Here is a 16245-nt window from a genome sequence, read left to right on the forward strand (position 1 = left end):
TAAAATTGAAAATTCTGGATTAATTCATAAAATAAAAAAAAAAACTTCTAAAATAAAATCTTTGAATTCAAATTAAGTCCCAAATTCATTGGTATTTATAAGTTAACAATTAATTCTAAATAAAAGTAAATTAATTCAATAGTATCAATTAAACTTTATTGCTTGTTTACTTTTTTACAAGAGAATTAGAATATAATAAAGTGTGTTTTTTTTTTTACTCAATCCATTCATTGAGTGATATTAGTTTTTTGACATTCCCATATATGATGATGATGATGATAATGATGATGATGATGATGATTATTTCAACCACAATTTTTCTTAATAATAAAAGTAGAAAACACACCCACACACACACTTTTTAGTTTATATTTAAACTTACAATTTGAATAGCCCCCCCCCCCCCCCCCTCCTTCCTCCTTCCTCAAAACAAAACAAAAAAAGAACGGGACAAAGAGTAATATGTTTCATTTTCTTACCATTTTTTCATTTTAATAAACTTTTCTTTATAAAGTAAAATATAAGTTGTTTGTTTCAAGTATCAACAATACCAAATTTGTGATGAGAAAGAAAGAAAGAAAAAGAAAAAAACAAGCCTGAAAAATTTTAATCTTTTGCAATAATATAAAAGTTGTGGGAGGAAGAGGAGGAGGAGGAGGTGGAGGAGGAAGAATTTGAATTGACTTGTTTAATAACAACAACAACAACAACAACAACAACAACAAGAGGCAATGCCCCCTTTTTCTTCATTAATAATCGTCTAATTTATAGTTATACTTAACGAATAATGGTATTACATTTTTTATTTTTTTTTTTTATTTTTTTTTTTCTTTTTGCATCCATTTAAACAAGTCAAATCAACTGATATCACATATACACGTTTATATTTCTTTAATTTGTTAATGGAATTGAATGTGAAGTTCTATTATTATATCCTATTTACTAAGAGAATAAAATGAAACACTTTATTATTAAAGTTTCCATTCCATTGGGGGGCTTTGATGTTTTGTGTTTTTTTGATAGAATTAGGGTATCATCTAACGAACAACACAACTCAAGAATATAACTACAAGTAAATGTGATAGTATTAAGCGATTCAAATTGAACTTCTATAATATGAACCATTATATAAACCCTGATTAATTCAATTTAGACGACTGAAAAATGGAATACCATATCCACATCTCCACATCTCCACATCACATTATATCCTCGTCTTGGAAAAAATACCCATAAATGAAGTTTAAATATTTAAAGTTTATTCAAATTTAATTATAAAAAAAAAAAAGAAGTTAACCATAATCACGTTCTTGAAAATATTAATACTCTCAGTCGTAACAATACATAAGAAGAAAAATGTGGTGGTAGTCTTGGTCGTCGTCATAATAATAAACTTTTGTCGTTATAGAAGAAAATAGTTAAAAAAAAAATTGAAAGGGAAGAAGAAGAAGAAGAAGAAGAAGATTAGTCGTCGTCGTCGTCGTCGTTGTCGTCGTTGTCGTCGTTGTCGTCGTTGTCGTCGTTGTCGTCGTTGTCGTCGTCTTGTATAACTAGATGGGACCCTTTTTTTTCCCCCAGGTACAAAGAATAGTGGGTTATTAGTCACGAGAGATCTGAAGTTATAAACTTTGTTAATCCACAACACAAGGCAATTGCGTTATGGATTGTACATTAATCATCATTATCGACAACTCCTATGGGAATTGAGAATGAGGTTTATTTAAAATGAAAGCGTAAAACCATTTTTTTTTTTTTGAATTTTATTAAAATATTCTTAAACTCTATTGGTGGATACATTTGTGTCATAACCCGTTATATAAGACGAGTCTTATTATTATTTGATACCTATTGAACAAGTCAAACAATTCTTTGAGGAGGATAATAAATATAGATATGATAATGATAGTTTATCAAAGTTTGTAATACGATAGAATGTTTGTTTCATTTCTTCTCTTCTTTTCTCTTCTCTTCTCTTCTCTCCCATACATATAACTTATTAACCAAAATTATTTTCTTTGTTGAAGAAAAGGTATGAGGAGGAGGACGAGGAGGATGAGGATGCTTAGTCAAGATATGAAAGAGTTAGAGCCACCACCACCATCGACAGGGGGGCCAAATCAAATAATGTTTATCGAGGTACGTATTGAAAACCACAATTAGTTGACAAAGTTTTGAATATTTAACTTCGCGATTTTCTAATTGATTGACAAACAACAACAACAACAAACACAACACACACACACACACATTAAAATTTATTAACCCTTTTCTTCTTCTTCTTCTTCTTTTAATTATACAAATCACTTATATTTATAATGAATCAATTATTAATTACTAAACATGAGAAATTTTTCAATAGATGTTTAATTGGTCTCCCATCATCAGCTCAATCTGAAGATTCAAATAAATTAGCCATAATATATTTTTGTTTACATGGACTTCAATTACTTCAAAAATTTCAATTTCATGAACAAGAATTAATTTATTATCGTAATTTTATTTATAAACAATTTATGATTGAAAATAATGAAATTATTTCATTTAGATCAACTCATTATTTTTCAAATATTAATAAAAAATTTAAATTTGATTGTCCAAATTTATCATCAACATTATTTGCTTTATATAATTTATTAATTTTAAAATCACCTTATCATAATTATATAAATCGAAATAAAATTATGAAATTTTTATGTAAATGTCAAATCAATAATGGAATTAATAAAGGTGGATTTGTACCGACTCTTTATTATGAAAATGGGATTTATAAACAATTTGGAGAACCAGATCTTAGAGTTTGTTATATGGCATTATTGATTCGTCATTTAATGAAATATGACAATAATAATAATAATAATAATAATAATAATAATAATAATAATACTAACGAGGATAAAGATAAAGATAATGATAAAGATAATGATAAAGATAATGATAATGATAAAGATAATGATAATGATAAAGATAATGATAAAGATAATGATATAGATGTGATATCTTTACAAAAATTTATTCTTGATAGAATAAACATCAATGGGGGATTTAGTTCTACTATTATGGATGAATCACATTTAGGATTCACATTTTGTGCTGTAGCATCATTAAAATTACTTAATTATCCTTTAGAAAATTTACAATCAACAAAAGAATGGTTAATTCATAGACAAGTTGATTATCCTAAGAATCTATATAATAATGACAATGACAATGACAATAACAATGATTATGATTATGAATATTATCGTAATATTGATATTGGTGGATTTAATGGTAGAGAAAATAAATTAAGTGATACATGTTATTCTTGGTGGTGTACTGGAAGTTTATATAATATTAATTGTAATTTTATTAAATTAGTGGATTTAAATAAAGCAAAAAATTATTTATTAAATCAAACTCAAAATCAATTATTTGGAGGATTTTCAAAAGATCCTCAATCAATTCCTGATCCTATGCATAGTTATTTAGCTTTAGCAAGTTTATCATTATGGGATCATGAAAAATTTGCTTTACAAGAAATTAATCCAATTTTAACAATTACTAAAGAACTGTATCAATTTTTCAAAGATGAAATAAAGTACTAAACAGGAAGATTATATATATATATATATATGTATGTATGGTTTATATTATTGGCAATTGTTGATGTCTGTCGGAGTTTCCCCCACGCCCACCGCCCCCTTCTAGGCTAAAGAATTAAATCCGTCCCCATTTTCCGACACACTCACACGCTCTTTCATTTTATTTTTTTTCTTTTCGTTCGTTCATTCATTCATTCAGTGATACCAAACTAAATTTTTCACATTAACTCATCAAACAATTTATATATATACACACACATATATATATATATATATAACTCAAACACTTTTTTGTATATATATATATATATATATATATATAAATGCGGGTATAATAACTTGCTTTTTCTTATAATCAATGTCACTGTCATCTTCCAAAACAAATCAAAATGGTAAATCTCCCGATGCCACTGTTCATCTTATAGCTGGAGCAATAGCAGGATTAATATCAGCAATTACATTACAACCATTTGATTTATTAAAAACAAGATTACAACAACAACAATTGACTACTAAACATGAAGTTAGAACTACTCTTACTAAAGAATTGAAAAAACTTACTCGAATAAAAGATTTATGGCGAGGGACTTTACCTTCAACTTTAAGAACTTCAATTGGAGCAGGATTATATTTCACTACATTATCAAAAATGAGATCAAGTTGGGGTGATTATAAACAATTTAAAGATTCATCAATAAATTTAAAATCTAATTCATCAATTTTACCTAAACTTACTCCTTTAGAAAATTTAACTATTGGATTTATAGCTCGAGGGATTGTTGGATATATAACTATGCCAATAACTATTATTAAAACTAGATTTGAATCTAATTTATATAATTATAATTCCATGTATGAAGGTATTCTGGGGATTTATTTGGATGATAAACAACAACAACAACATCATCAACAACATCAACAACAGACACGGTCTAAAAGTAAAGGGTCTTGGAAGAATTTTTTTAAAGGTTCAGTGGCTACATTAGCTCGTGATTGTCCTTATGCCGGATTATATGTATTAACATATGAATCTTTTAAAAATGATTTAATCCCAATGATAATTCCATATTCATATAATTTGGGTGATAACAAATCAAGTATTATAAATTCAACTGCAGCAGTATTAGCAGCAAGTACTTGTACAACAATAACAGCACCATTTGATGCAATAAAGACTCGATTACAATTGACAAATGAAGGATCTATGACAACTGTATTAAAAACAATGTTACAAGAAGATGGAGGAATTAAGAATTTATTTAGAGGATTACTGTTACGATTAGGAAGGAAAGGTATTAGTGCAGGTATAAGTTGGTGTATATATGAAGAATTGATTAAAAGTAATTATTTCCAATCTAAATTTATTAAAAAAGATGTTCCATTAAAGTGATAGATAGAGGGGAGAAGGGGAGGGGGGGAGGGGGATGTTGTTGTTGTTATAATGAACTTGTATATAAATGTTAATATGATTTAAATGCAAACAAAAATAAACAATCAATTGTATTTATATATATATATATATATATACTTTAAATGGTGATGGTGTTATATAGGTTGATAGAAATTGAACTTTCACTTCCGCTGGATAAAAAAACAAAAAAAAAATTTATTTGGTTCTTCCACACCTCCCTCCCCTCCCCCACTTTATTCTTTTCTTTTCTTTTCTTTTCTTTCACACCAATTGAAAGGAATTGGACAAAGAGAGAATAACGAGGAATTATTTCAATCTATTTGGATTTTTAAACCAAACCAAACCAAACCAAACCCAACCCAATATTCTTTTCTTTTATCTACACTTTTGAACTATGAATGAAGAGTTGATTAATAGTGCTGTTTCATTCTTGAAAGATCCTCAAGTTGGTACTTCACCATTAACTAAGAAAGTAGAATTTTTGGAATCGAAAGGATTAAACCAAGAAGAGATTGAAGAAGCTTTAAAAAGAGCTAATGATAATTCTTCTTCTTCTTCGGTGACAAGTTCTAATCTGTCCAATACAACTTCAACTTCACCATCGTATCAACCAACTTCCCAACAACAACAACAACAACAACAACAACAACAACAACAACAACAACAACAAGTTTATCCACAACCTCCACTTGATTATTACAATGTTGCTCCACCAGTACCAGAAAGATCATGGAAGGATTATTTTATAATGGCCACTGCTACAGCTGGTGTTACTTATGGATTATATCAAGTAATCACTCGTTATTTAATTCCATCAATTATTCCACCTTCTCAATCTTCAATTGATCAAGATAAAGAAATTATTAATGAAGAATTTATTAAAATTGATAAAATTTTAGATCAATTAACTATTGAACAAGAAGAAATTAAAATTTCTAATCAAAATAAATTAACAGAAATTGATACAGTTATTGAAAATATTAATGATTTTTTAAATAAATATAATAAAGATAAATTAAAATTTGATGATGATTTAAGATTAATGAAATTAGAAATTGATAATTTAAATAATAATATTGAAAAAAATATGCAATTAACTAAAGAAAATATTAATGATGAATTAAATGAAATAAATCAAGAATTACAATCTTTAAAAAATTTAATAAAAGCAAGAAATGGATCATCAATTAATCAAATTAATGGTGGTAATGAAACAAGAAAAATTGCTCCAGTATCTTCAATACCATCTGCTTCAGAAATTTTGAAAAATGCTAGAGCTAGAGCTAGAAATGTTGAAAATATTACTCCAGAACCTAAACAAGAGATAAAACAAGAGTCAGAGCCAGAACCAGAACCTAAACAAGAGTCAGAAACAAAACCAGTGAAAAAATCAGAACAATCAATATTATCAAAATCAGATGAACTTAAACGTAGTAAAGATGTGACTAAAAATGGAGTTGTTGCTTCTGGTATTCCTGCATGGCAATTACAACATAAAGAACAAGAAATTGAAGAAAAATCTAATCAAGAAGATTCTCAAAAACAATCCACTAACAATAATAATAATAATGGAATCCCGGCATGGCAACAAGCAGCATCATCAGTTGATACTCCTAAATCAGAAGAAGAAATTAAAGAAAAAATCAAGAATGTTGGAGTTCCAACTTGGCAATTGAATGCTTCTACTAATAATAGTACCACTAGAAATGATGATTCTGATTCTAATACTGTGACTCCACAACAATCTACATCTGCTGAATAAATGAACAAAGTTGTTTGGTATTTTGTTTGAATGTTGACGAAAGTTTGTGTTTAAATCACGTATTTACATATGTATGTATGTATGTGTGTGTGTGTGTGTGTGTGTGTATATATATATATATATATAAAATATATATGGGCAGTTCATGTTTGATATGTCATTTAATCTATTGGTTAAAGATTTAGAGTGAATGAATCGGCTATCTATCTTATTAGTCATGTGGCGCGTGTGCGATTGCGTGTGCGTGTGCGTGTGCGTGTGCGTGTACGTGTACTCTGAACTAAAAAAAAAAAGTTTTTTCCTTTTTTTTTTTTCTCCTGGTCACACGCTTTTACCTCACCTCGTCCTCCTCCCCAATAATATTGAAAGAAGAAGAAGAAGAAATTGGACACACACACACACACACCAGACAACACAACAATCAAAAATTTTTACAACCAGCTTCTCTCTTTTTTTTTTTTCTTTCTCTTAATATTAAAAGAGGTTTTAATTATCACCACATTCAATAACACATCAACCTTTCCCCCCACCACCTCCTCCTCTGTTCCTTCCTTCCTTCCCTTTCCTCAGCCACATCTTCATATATTAGTTGGTGCATTACAAATAGAATAGGTTTTAACTAAGATATATTAGCAATTATTGGTGTTTATTATTTAAGGTTTTTATTTTTGTATCTATCTATCTATCTATCATCTTCTTCTTCCCCCTTACCCCTTACCACCCATCTTTCCATTTGGATTATTTGAATAGTAATATCATTAATTCATTCGTTTTATTAGATACTTTTTTTATAAGTAACTGAGTGATACATATATTACTATTACTATTACTATTATCATATAAGAAGTTATTTATTTTTCCTCACTACTTTTTAGTTCACCAGTTGTTTTTTTTTTTCTTTTTTGCATTTTTTTTTTGGTTTTGATTTTGATTTATTCATTATAAGTGGATCATTTGTTTTTTTTGGTTGTTTAATTTCCCATAAAATTTTTGTATATTACTACTGGTCAAGGATAATTTGATTTAATTTGATTTAATTTAATTTAATTTAATTTACTTTTTCAACTTACTGTTTTATTTATAAGAAATATTAAAGGACTAATTTATTTGATTATTTCCTTTTCACCGAAAGTCAAGAATTCATAAATTATTTTTTATTTGTACATGTATATTGTGATTTGAAATTACTTTGAATTCAAAAAAAAGAAAAAGAAAAAGAAAAGAAAAGAAGAAACTACTATGTCAGCTCAAACAACATATCCAAAGAGAAGTTTGGAAGTAGTTCCATTTAGTTATCAACTTGAATTTATTGATAAAGTTGTTTCAAACCCAATAAAATCTCAGCATCAATCTTTCAACAGATATCATAACAATAACAACCATCATCACCAGCATCCTCATCCACATCTGCATCTGCATCAGAATCAGAATCATAATCAGCATCAACAGTATCAACAATACTTGCAACAGCAACAACAAAACAAATATACTTTAGCAGCTGTGGCAGCTGCTGCTGCATTGCAACAGCAACAACAACAAACATTCTTGTTACAACAACAAGCTCAACAAGCCGCATTGGCTCAAAAGAAACAACAGCAGCAACAGCAGCAACAACAACAACAACAACAACAGCAACAACAACAGCAAACACAGAATCAACATCAACATTCGCAACTGTTTGTTAATTATACTTCTCAATCTCCTCAAGTTTTTGCTCTGCCTACACCTCCGCAAGTTTTTGGTGATGTTCCAACAGATAAATCCATGGCCAATTCTTCAATGTTTAGCACTCTGAGCCAACCATTAAATGGTGGTAATATTGATTTGAAAACAAGCTTTATGATGTTTAATAATAGTACCAATTCGATTCCTTCACCAACCAACAGTCATTATGGTGGTGGTGGTGGTAGTGGTAGTGGTAAACAAACTTCAACTTCATCTCAATCTTCTGCAGCCACTGGTTTCACTACAAAATTATTTGATAATTCCGTGGGTTCAAATAGTAATTCACCTATTTTATTACCACCAAATGCCAATAGAAATCCATCACCTCCAAATTTGTTTTTATCTACCAATAATAATAAAATTAACAATAATGGATCACCATTGATGGGTGCTTCTATGACTCCAACAAGTACAAGTTTTTTAAATAATTCACCATCTTTGGTAACAACTGGTCCTATTTCTTCAAATACATGGAATATTGGTGTATCGACACCTACTAGTGGTTCAATTTGGGGGAATAAATCTTCTGGAACTTCAACAACTTTGACTGCTACACCAATTGCAAAAACTAGTAGTAATATCATGTCTAGTTTTAATGGTTCAAACTTGTGGTAGATTTATCGAACTTGGTATATTCCTTTGATTTTAGCATCCTTATACTTTCATTTTTTTGTTTTGTTTTATATTACTGTCACAGTTGTTTTGATTTTATCAATTTGATATTAGGTTGTTATTGATCATTTTATCTTTTTTTTTGTTTTTTTTTTTGTTTTTTAATTTATTTATCTCCTATCGAGTTTGCTTTTAAGGGATTATCAATAATAACAAGGTGTTTTTATTTGTTTAATTTTTAATTTTTTCATCATTCTTTGTTTTTGTTTTTGTTTCTTTTTTTTTATATTTCATTTGTGCAAATATTATTCATGGTTTATGACTTTATGTCTCCTTTCATCATTCATTTATTGCTGTTATATATATATATATATAGTTTCTGCTTGTTTTTTTTTTTTATTATTATCATTTTGATGTTCCTATACTTGAATTGTTCTGTTCATGTGGTTTTTTTAAAATTGGAGATATATAATTATAATTGGCAGGGCAAAAATTTTAGTTTATCTTGTTGTTAGTCTTTTTTTTTTTTTTTTTTAATTATTATTGGTGGGATTATGTGTTTATATAATCGAATTAGAGATATATTCTTTGATAAGAGTTATTGATATATTTATATATATGTATGTACATGTATGTATGTATTTGTCATTTCAAATTAAAAAAAATTTCATTTGTTGTATCAGTTGTATAATTGTAAATGTCAGTTTTTGAAAGAGGAGAGGACTTGAAAAAAAAAAATAAAAAAACCAACACATTCTTCTTCTTTAATTCAAGCTAATACAATTTTTTTTTTAGTAATGTCAATGGATACAATATCTCTATCAAAATTAATTAAGAAATCAATTAATCAAAAATTACCTCCTAAATCATTTATAAGTTTATTTAATAAATTATCCAAAAAACAATCAATCAGTAATGAGGAATTCATTAATGAATTATTAGTGGGTGATGATGATAATGATGATGATAATGATGATTATGATGAGAATTCTTTGAAAAAACATAAACGGATTGAATATAAACAAACTTTAATAATTGAATTATCATTTAGTAATGTTGAAAATAATCATTTATTTTGGACTAATCTTAATCAAATTCCTAATAAATTACAATCGAAATATTTATTAAAAATTACAAAAATTTTATCTCATCAATCACAACATTATGATAAAGAAGTTTTGAAAAATTTTATTAAACATGAAATTATTGAATATATAATGAAATATACTTCTATTACAATTAATGAAGAAATATCACAATATATATTGGAAAATATTGTATTATTATTATCAGTATTGATTGATAAATTTGAAAAATATTTACAACAAGATACAACTAATTCATTTCAAAATTTCATGGTTAAATTATTATCAATATTACCATCATTAACTAATGATGATGGTTATTTAACTAGTTATTTATTAAATAAATCGAAAAATCTATTAACGAAAAATCAATATGATCAAGTTATTAATCTTAATAATATGGTACGAACTGGTGAACGTCAAGCATCAATTGTTTCCTTAAATAACAATGATAATAACAATGATATTAGTAATAACAGTTCTATGCAAGTGAATGTTGCTTCATTGAAAATGGTTAATCTGATAGATGATTATTATATCAAAATGAGACGATTATGGATACGTAAAATTTTCCATCATTTTGATTATGATAATATTTTAACGGTATTTATAGGGAATTTCATAACTCCAACAAATCAAAGAAATTCTTATTTAATAGCTAATGAATTTATTAAAACCATTTTTGGATGTTTAGATATGAAAGGTTATTGTTTATTTAATGTTAAGAATTATATTTTAACAAGAATACCAATTTTATTTAATAATTTTAGATTTACTGATGAAGATAATCTTGAAAAAGCTGTGAATGATGCATTGAAAACTATAGAAATTGATAATGAATTTAAACAATTTTTCCTTAAAGGATTTACTACTAGTAGTACTAGTAGTACTACCACTATTAATGAAGAATCAGTTACAATAAATTTACGAGAGAAATTCCGTAATAAATTACTTGATATTAATAGTGAATTTATATCATTAGAAGAATCAGGATTAATAGAATTTATTAATTCATTACCATCATCAATAATGAATCGACTGGCTAAATTACAACAAGATTTCACAGATTTAATTTTAACAATTATTGATGAATTAAAATATAATAAAGATTATGAAAAATTGAATCGATTAATTTTGGTGATTATGAATAATATTGAAATTATTAATATTATACTTTTCAATAGTAATTTATCTTTATTATATAAATTGATAGATATTATTGATTCATCAAATTTCATTAGTGATTATAATGATTATGATGATGATAATAATAATAATAATAATAATAATAATAATAATAATAATAATAATGATGATGATGATGATGATATTGAAAATTTTCAAGATTATTATTCTTATTGTGGGAATTTAATAATTAGTGTGATTATGATTATGGAAATTTTCCAAATAAATTTATCAAATTTAGAATTAAAATCAAATGGATCATTTATAATTGATTATTTAAATAATTTTTATTATCGATTATGTGATAATTTAGTTAATAATGAACCAACTAATTGTGATAATGATGATCGAATCATTATAGAAAATTATAATAATTTAATGAATGATTGGGTTAATGCATTATTTGATGATAGAAATGAAGGATTATCTGATGATTTAATTAAATCATTAAATATTAAACAAATTTATAAAATTATCCCTATTATTTATCAACAAGGAATTATTGATACTAATAATAAAAAAATTAATTGGGAAATATTAAATAATGGATTAGAATATTTAAGTCAACCATTTCTTACTCCAATAATCCCCATGATTATAAAATCATTATTAAGAGATTTTAATATTGATAATGATCTTAAATTTAAAATTATTAAAGAATTAATTAAAGATAATAACAATAGTAGTAGTAGTACTACTACTACTACTACAACTACTACTACTACAAATATGATTATAAAAATGGTAATAAATATTTGTGGTAATGAAATACTTCAATTTAATCCACCATCAGATATTATGGAAATAATAATGAAAAATACAGTTTATTTAGATAAATCTGATCCTATTCCTAGAGATATTAATTTTAAAGAATTTTTTAAACGTCAAATACTTGGAGAAATTAAATTTCTGGGAAATTTTTTATTTTTTTATCAAAAATATATTTTAAATAATCGATCACAATTAATTTTTAATTTAATTGAAGAAATTTATAATTTTCAAAAATTTAATCATGAAGAATCAAAATTGTATATTAATTTAATGATTTTTATAATGTTATTAGATTCAATTGAAAATAAATCTGATAAAGATTATTGGAAAAAACAATTTCAAATGCCATATAAACCAAATTTACAAACTATACTGGATACAAGATTTGAATTAAGTATGGATAATCATTATTCTTCAATTTTCAATGATGATTCAAGAACATCCTCTTCCTCATCATCAGAGGTTGATAATTTTTTAAAGAATGGAGATGGAGATGGTGATAGAGATGGTGGTGAAGATGAATTAATGAAAGATGTTGATGTTGTTGATAATAATACCAATGAGAGAATAAATACAAGTCAACAATTACAAAAATTAAATAGAAAAATCCATCGATATGAATGTTTCTTAAATGAATTTAGAAAAATTCGAAGTAATACTACTGAAACCAATTTATTTGTTAAATCAATAAGATTATTAAATGATAAATTATTTGAAGAATTAACTAATTGGATTGTTTAAAAAATCCCCCTCCCCCTCCCTCAACCCCCCCCTTAATTTGGAATTATCAATTTTATGTAGGTTTTTGATAAATAATTTCAAAATGATTCATATTAAACATTGAAGTTTCATCTTTTAACCAATCTTGCCATAATTTTATAAATTTTTCATTCAATTGTTTATTTTTTTCAATATCATTTGGATCCAATTTTTCTACATCACTTTTAATTCTATTAATAGTTGAATTGACCCAAGATTGTTTTAAATTTAAATCATCAGTTAATAACCATGAAGAAAATGAAGTTTTCAAATTTTTTGATTCATATCCTGCTTGTAATGCTTTAATTCTTAATTTTCTTCCAGCTTGAGTATCAGTAGATATAGCATTTTTAGCTTTAATTACATAAAAATCATTTAATAATGAAAATTTATTGGGGTAAACAATACTTGATTCTAAATCAGCATCTCTAATACAAACAAATCCTTCAGGTTTAGTCACTCTTTTCAATTCTTTTAATGCTTTAATAGGATCTTGTAAATGAATAATAACTTGATGAGCATGAACTAAATCAAATGTATTATCATCAAATGGTAATTCATAAATTGATCCAATTTGAAATGAAATATTGGTTAAATTAGGAACCAATTTTAATTTATTTTCATTAGCAATATCAATTAATTCTTGTGTTGGTTCAATACCAATAATTGAACCACCCTCACCACCATTATTACCATTTGATAAATAATTTTGTGCAAAATCTATAGTTATTGAACCAGGTCCACATCCAACATCTAATATTTTAAAATTTGGTTTAATTAATGGAATAACATAATTAGCTGAATTTTTAACTGTTCTCCATGAATGAGTATCAGAAATAGATTTTTCAAATCCTTTATTATAATAAACTTGATGTTGATTATTATTATTAGTAATGGATGTCATTTAAAAATTGATTAATTGATAAACTTTTTGAACTACTAAACTAAAAAAAATAAAAATAAAAAAAAAAAAAAAATAGATTTGACTAATTGAAGTTAATCCGAGGAAAGAGGAAAGAGTAGAAGAAACACCTCTTTATATATTCTTGTTCAAAGCAAGATTGTTTGAATAATAATCAGTTGATTCATTCGTTTTTAAGCCACCCCACAAAGTCATTTATTAGCAACGATATTTCCTCGGAAAAACCAATCCACACAAAAATAGCAATAATCCTATTCTGTAGAGCTACCAATTAATAATAAAGCATTCCACGTGACTTGCACTTTAAATAATAATAATAATAATAATAATAATAATCACTATCAAATGTTGACTTGACAGTAATGAAAGTCCTTGAAATATTTAGTAGACTTGACAATTTTTGAAGTTAATTTATCAAAAATTTTCCTAAATTTAATAATCTTATTAAGAACATTCACAATTGGAATATATATATATATATTTATTACTATTTATTATTATTTATTTTTTTTTTTTAATACTAATTAACTCAATACTTTTAAATACTCATCTAGTAAGGTATATATTTTACATTTATACTTTAATTCACTTTCTCTCTATTTTGTAGAAATCCTTAAAGTTTTCAGAAATTCTTCAATACTTTCTAAACGACACCACACAACACGATATAACTTGAATTTTAATTTTTTTTTTTTTTTTTTCAATAATTGAAAAATTTCTCGACAAAATAAGATGGTTTAGCATCACATGGACATTTTGGATTAGTACAAACAACATTATCAGTTCTTGAACCACCAGTAATGAAAATGAATGGAAAATTTTCATCGGAATTCTTGTTTGTATTATTCTCTTCTGACATAAATATTGGTGGTGGTAAAAGAATTGGATGAATCAAGTTAGTCGTAGCTTTTGTAGTGGTGGTGGTGGTAGGGAGGATAGTTGGTTGACTATAACTAAATGGATAAGGAGAATTAGTAAACGGGGCAAAAGGATTAAAATTCAAGCATCCAAATGGATTGAAATAATCAGTTATTTGGAGATTATTTGTTGTAGTAGTTGTAGATGTTTCCAATACTTTGCTTTTACTTTTTGGTTCATTTCCTAAATAGATCTCTATTTCTGGGAAGTTTGAAATTGATCTCAAGTTATGAGATAATAACCTTTGATGAATTGTAGAACGTCTATATGGACGTGGACGTGGACGTGGATGAGGATGGGGATAGGGACGTGGACGTGGGCTGGGACTGGGACTTGGACTACGAGCAGGAGGTGGGGTTCCAGCAGGACTAGGGGTTGGGCTTGGACTTGGACTTGGACTTGGGCTAGGAGTTGGCCTGGTCTTAGCTTCTACTATGAAAAAATCCTCAGACGTTGTTAAAGTACTTGGAGTGAAACCAACCTCTGTCTTGTTGTTGTTGTTATTTTTAATTGGAGATATCGGCATATGTTCAAGTGAATTGACAATTTTATCAACTGGAGTAGTTGGTCTACCAATAGGAAAACGATAATAATCACTACTTTCTTCAAATGAATATGTTGGAGAAGGATAACTTGTCATATTGGTTGTTTTCCTTAATTTGGTTTTAGTGAACTCAGAATTATTTGTAGGAATTGTATCATTATGTTGTCTTTTCATTCTGTAAGGTGATTTATATATTGAAAAATACTTTGTTATAGATTTCAAATCTGAATCCTATTTGAAATATATGAAAAAAAGGGGGATGAAAAGAAGAAAAAGTCAATTAGAATTAACTATATATTATAATTTTAAATCTGAAAAATATATTTGAAAACCCTGAAAAATTTGTTATCGGTATATAAAGTTATATTGCTTCCTCCTCCTCCTCCTCCTTCTTCCCCCCCTCTCTCTCTCTCTTTCTCTCTCTCTCCCTTATTCTCCGTCCGCCCCCCTCCTCCTCCTCCTCCCCCCAGATTTAAGTTTACTCTATAGTTTACTTTTCATTTATTGGTTATGTGTTCCACCCACTAATCACTTACTGACTCCGTTTTCCGTTCCTTCACAAAGTCTTGTTTGAACTTCCTAAAATTGCTTACGGCGTAATTTTTTTTGAATAAAATGTATAATAATTTGGTTTGTTGGTATAATTTGTTTATTTACATACCCAATGTGGCTAGAGAAATATATAAATTCTGTTAATATTATATTATATTATATTATATTATTGAAATTAAAACAATTCTAAGATCTTAAAAGATTAATTAGTGGAATTAGATTTTGCATTTTATAATTTTGCGTCAATTGAATATTCTCTTAATCTTTCTTTTGTTGTTAAAAGTTAAAGTGCAAAAAAAAAAATCTTTTGTAAGGGTTTGTGTGCGACATTTTCAGGGTTCTTTCTTTCTTTCTTATATTATTATTTGTTTCTAATGCGACATTTTTTTTTTTTTTAACTACCTCCACAAAATTACAC

At 26.8% G+C, this 16245-nt stretch overlaps 7 protein-coding genes across 7 annotated transcripts; 5 read left to right on the forward strand and 2 right to left on the reverse strand. All coding sequences in view use genetic code 12, as the record gives it.

Moving 5' to 3' along the window:
* Window positions 1-2315: 2315 nt before the first annotated feature.
* CDC43 (geranylgeranyltransferase type I beta subunit, putative) lies at window positions 2316-3584 on the forward strand (the record flags this gene model as incomplete). Its single annotated transcript, XM_002422001.1, has 1 exon — window positions 2316-3584. The coding sequence occupies one exon, from the start codon at window positions 2316-2318 to the stop codon at window positions 3582-3584; it is 1269 nt and encodes a 422-aa protein (XP_002422046.1).
* Window positions 3585-3939: 355 nt separating this feature from the next.
* On the forward strand, window positions 3940-4971 carry CD36_30320 (mitochondrial transport protein, putative; the record flags this gene model as incomplete). Its single annotated transcript, XM_002422002.1, has 1 exon — window positions 3940-4971. The coding sequence occupies one exon, from the start codon at window positions 3940-3942 to the stop codon at window positions 4969-4971; it is 1032 nt and encodes a 343-aa protein (XP_002422047.1).
* Window positions 4972-5386: 415 nt separating this feature from the next.
* CD36_30330 (peroxisomal membrane protein, putative) lies at window positions 5387-6754 on the forward strand (the record flags this gene model as incomplete). Its single annotated transcript, XM_002422003.1, has 1 exon — window positions 5387-6754. One exon carries the CDS (start codon window positions 5387-5389, stop codon window positions 6752-6754), a length of 1368 nt encoding a protein of 455 aa, XP_002422048.1.
* Window positions 6755-7993: 1239 nt separating this feature from the next.
* CD36_30340 (conserved hypothetical protein) lies at window positions 7994-9094 on the forward strand (the record flags this gene model as incomplete). The annotated part of the gene is made up of 1 exon (XM_002422004.1): window positions 7994-9094. One exon carries the CDS (start codon window positions 7994-7996, stop codon window positions 9092-9094), a length of 1101 nt encoding a protein of 366 aa, XP_002422049.1.
* Window positions 9095-9888: 794 nt separating this feature from the next.
* On the forward strand, window positions 9889-12873 carry CD36_30350 (conserved hypothetical protein; the record flags this gene model as incomplete). Its single annotated transcript, XM_002422005.1, has 1 exon — window positions 9889-12873. One exon carries the CDS (start codon window positions 9889-9891, stop codon window positions 12871-12873), a length of 2985 nt encoding a protein of 994 aa, XP_002422050.1.
* A 52-nt stretch (window positions 12874-12925) lies between these two features.
* On the reverse strand, window positions 12926-13795 carry CD36_30360 (methyltransferase, putative; the record flags this gene model as incomplete). Its single annotated transcript, XM_002422006.1, has 1 exon — window positions 12926-13795. One exon carries the CDS (start codon window positions 13793-13795, stop codon window positions 12926-12928), a length of 870 nt encoding a protein of 289 aa, XP_002422051.1.
* Window positions 13796-14513: 718 nt separating this feature from the next.
* CD36_30370 (conserved hypothetical protein) lies at window positions 14514-15449 on the reverse strand (the record flags this gene model as incomplete). The annotated part of the gene is made up of 1 exon (XM_002422007.1): window positions 14514-15449. One exon carries the CDS (start codon window positions 15447-15449, stop codon window positions 14514-14516), a length of 936 nt encoding a protein of 311 aa, XP_002422052.1.
* Window positions 15450-16245: the final 796 nt, after the last annotated feature.

This window comes from Candida dubliniensis, chromosome R, assembly GCF_000026945.1.
Source record: "Candida dubliniensis CD36 chromosome R, complete sequence".
Lineage (NCBI taxonomy): Eukaryota > Fungi > Ascomycota > Pichiomycetes > Serinales > Debaryomycetaceae > Candida > Candida dubliniensis.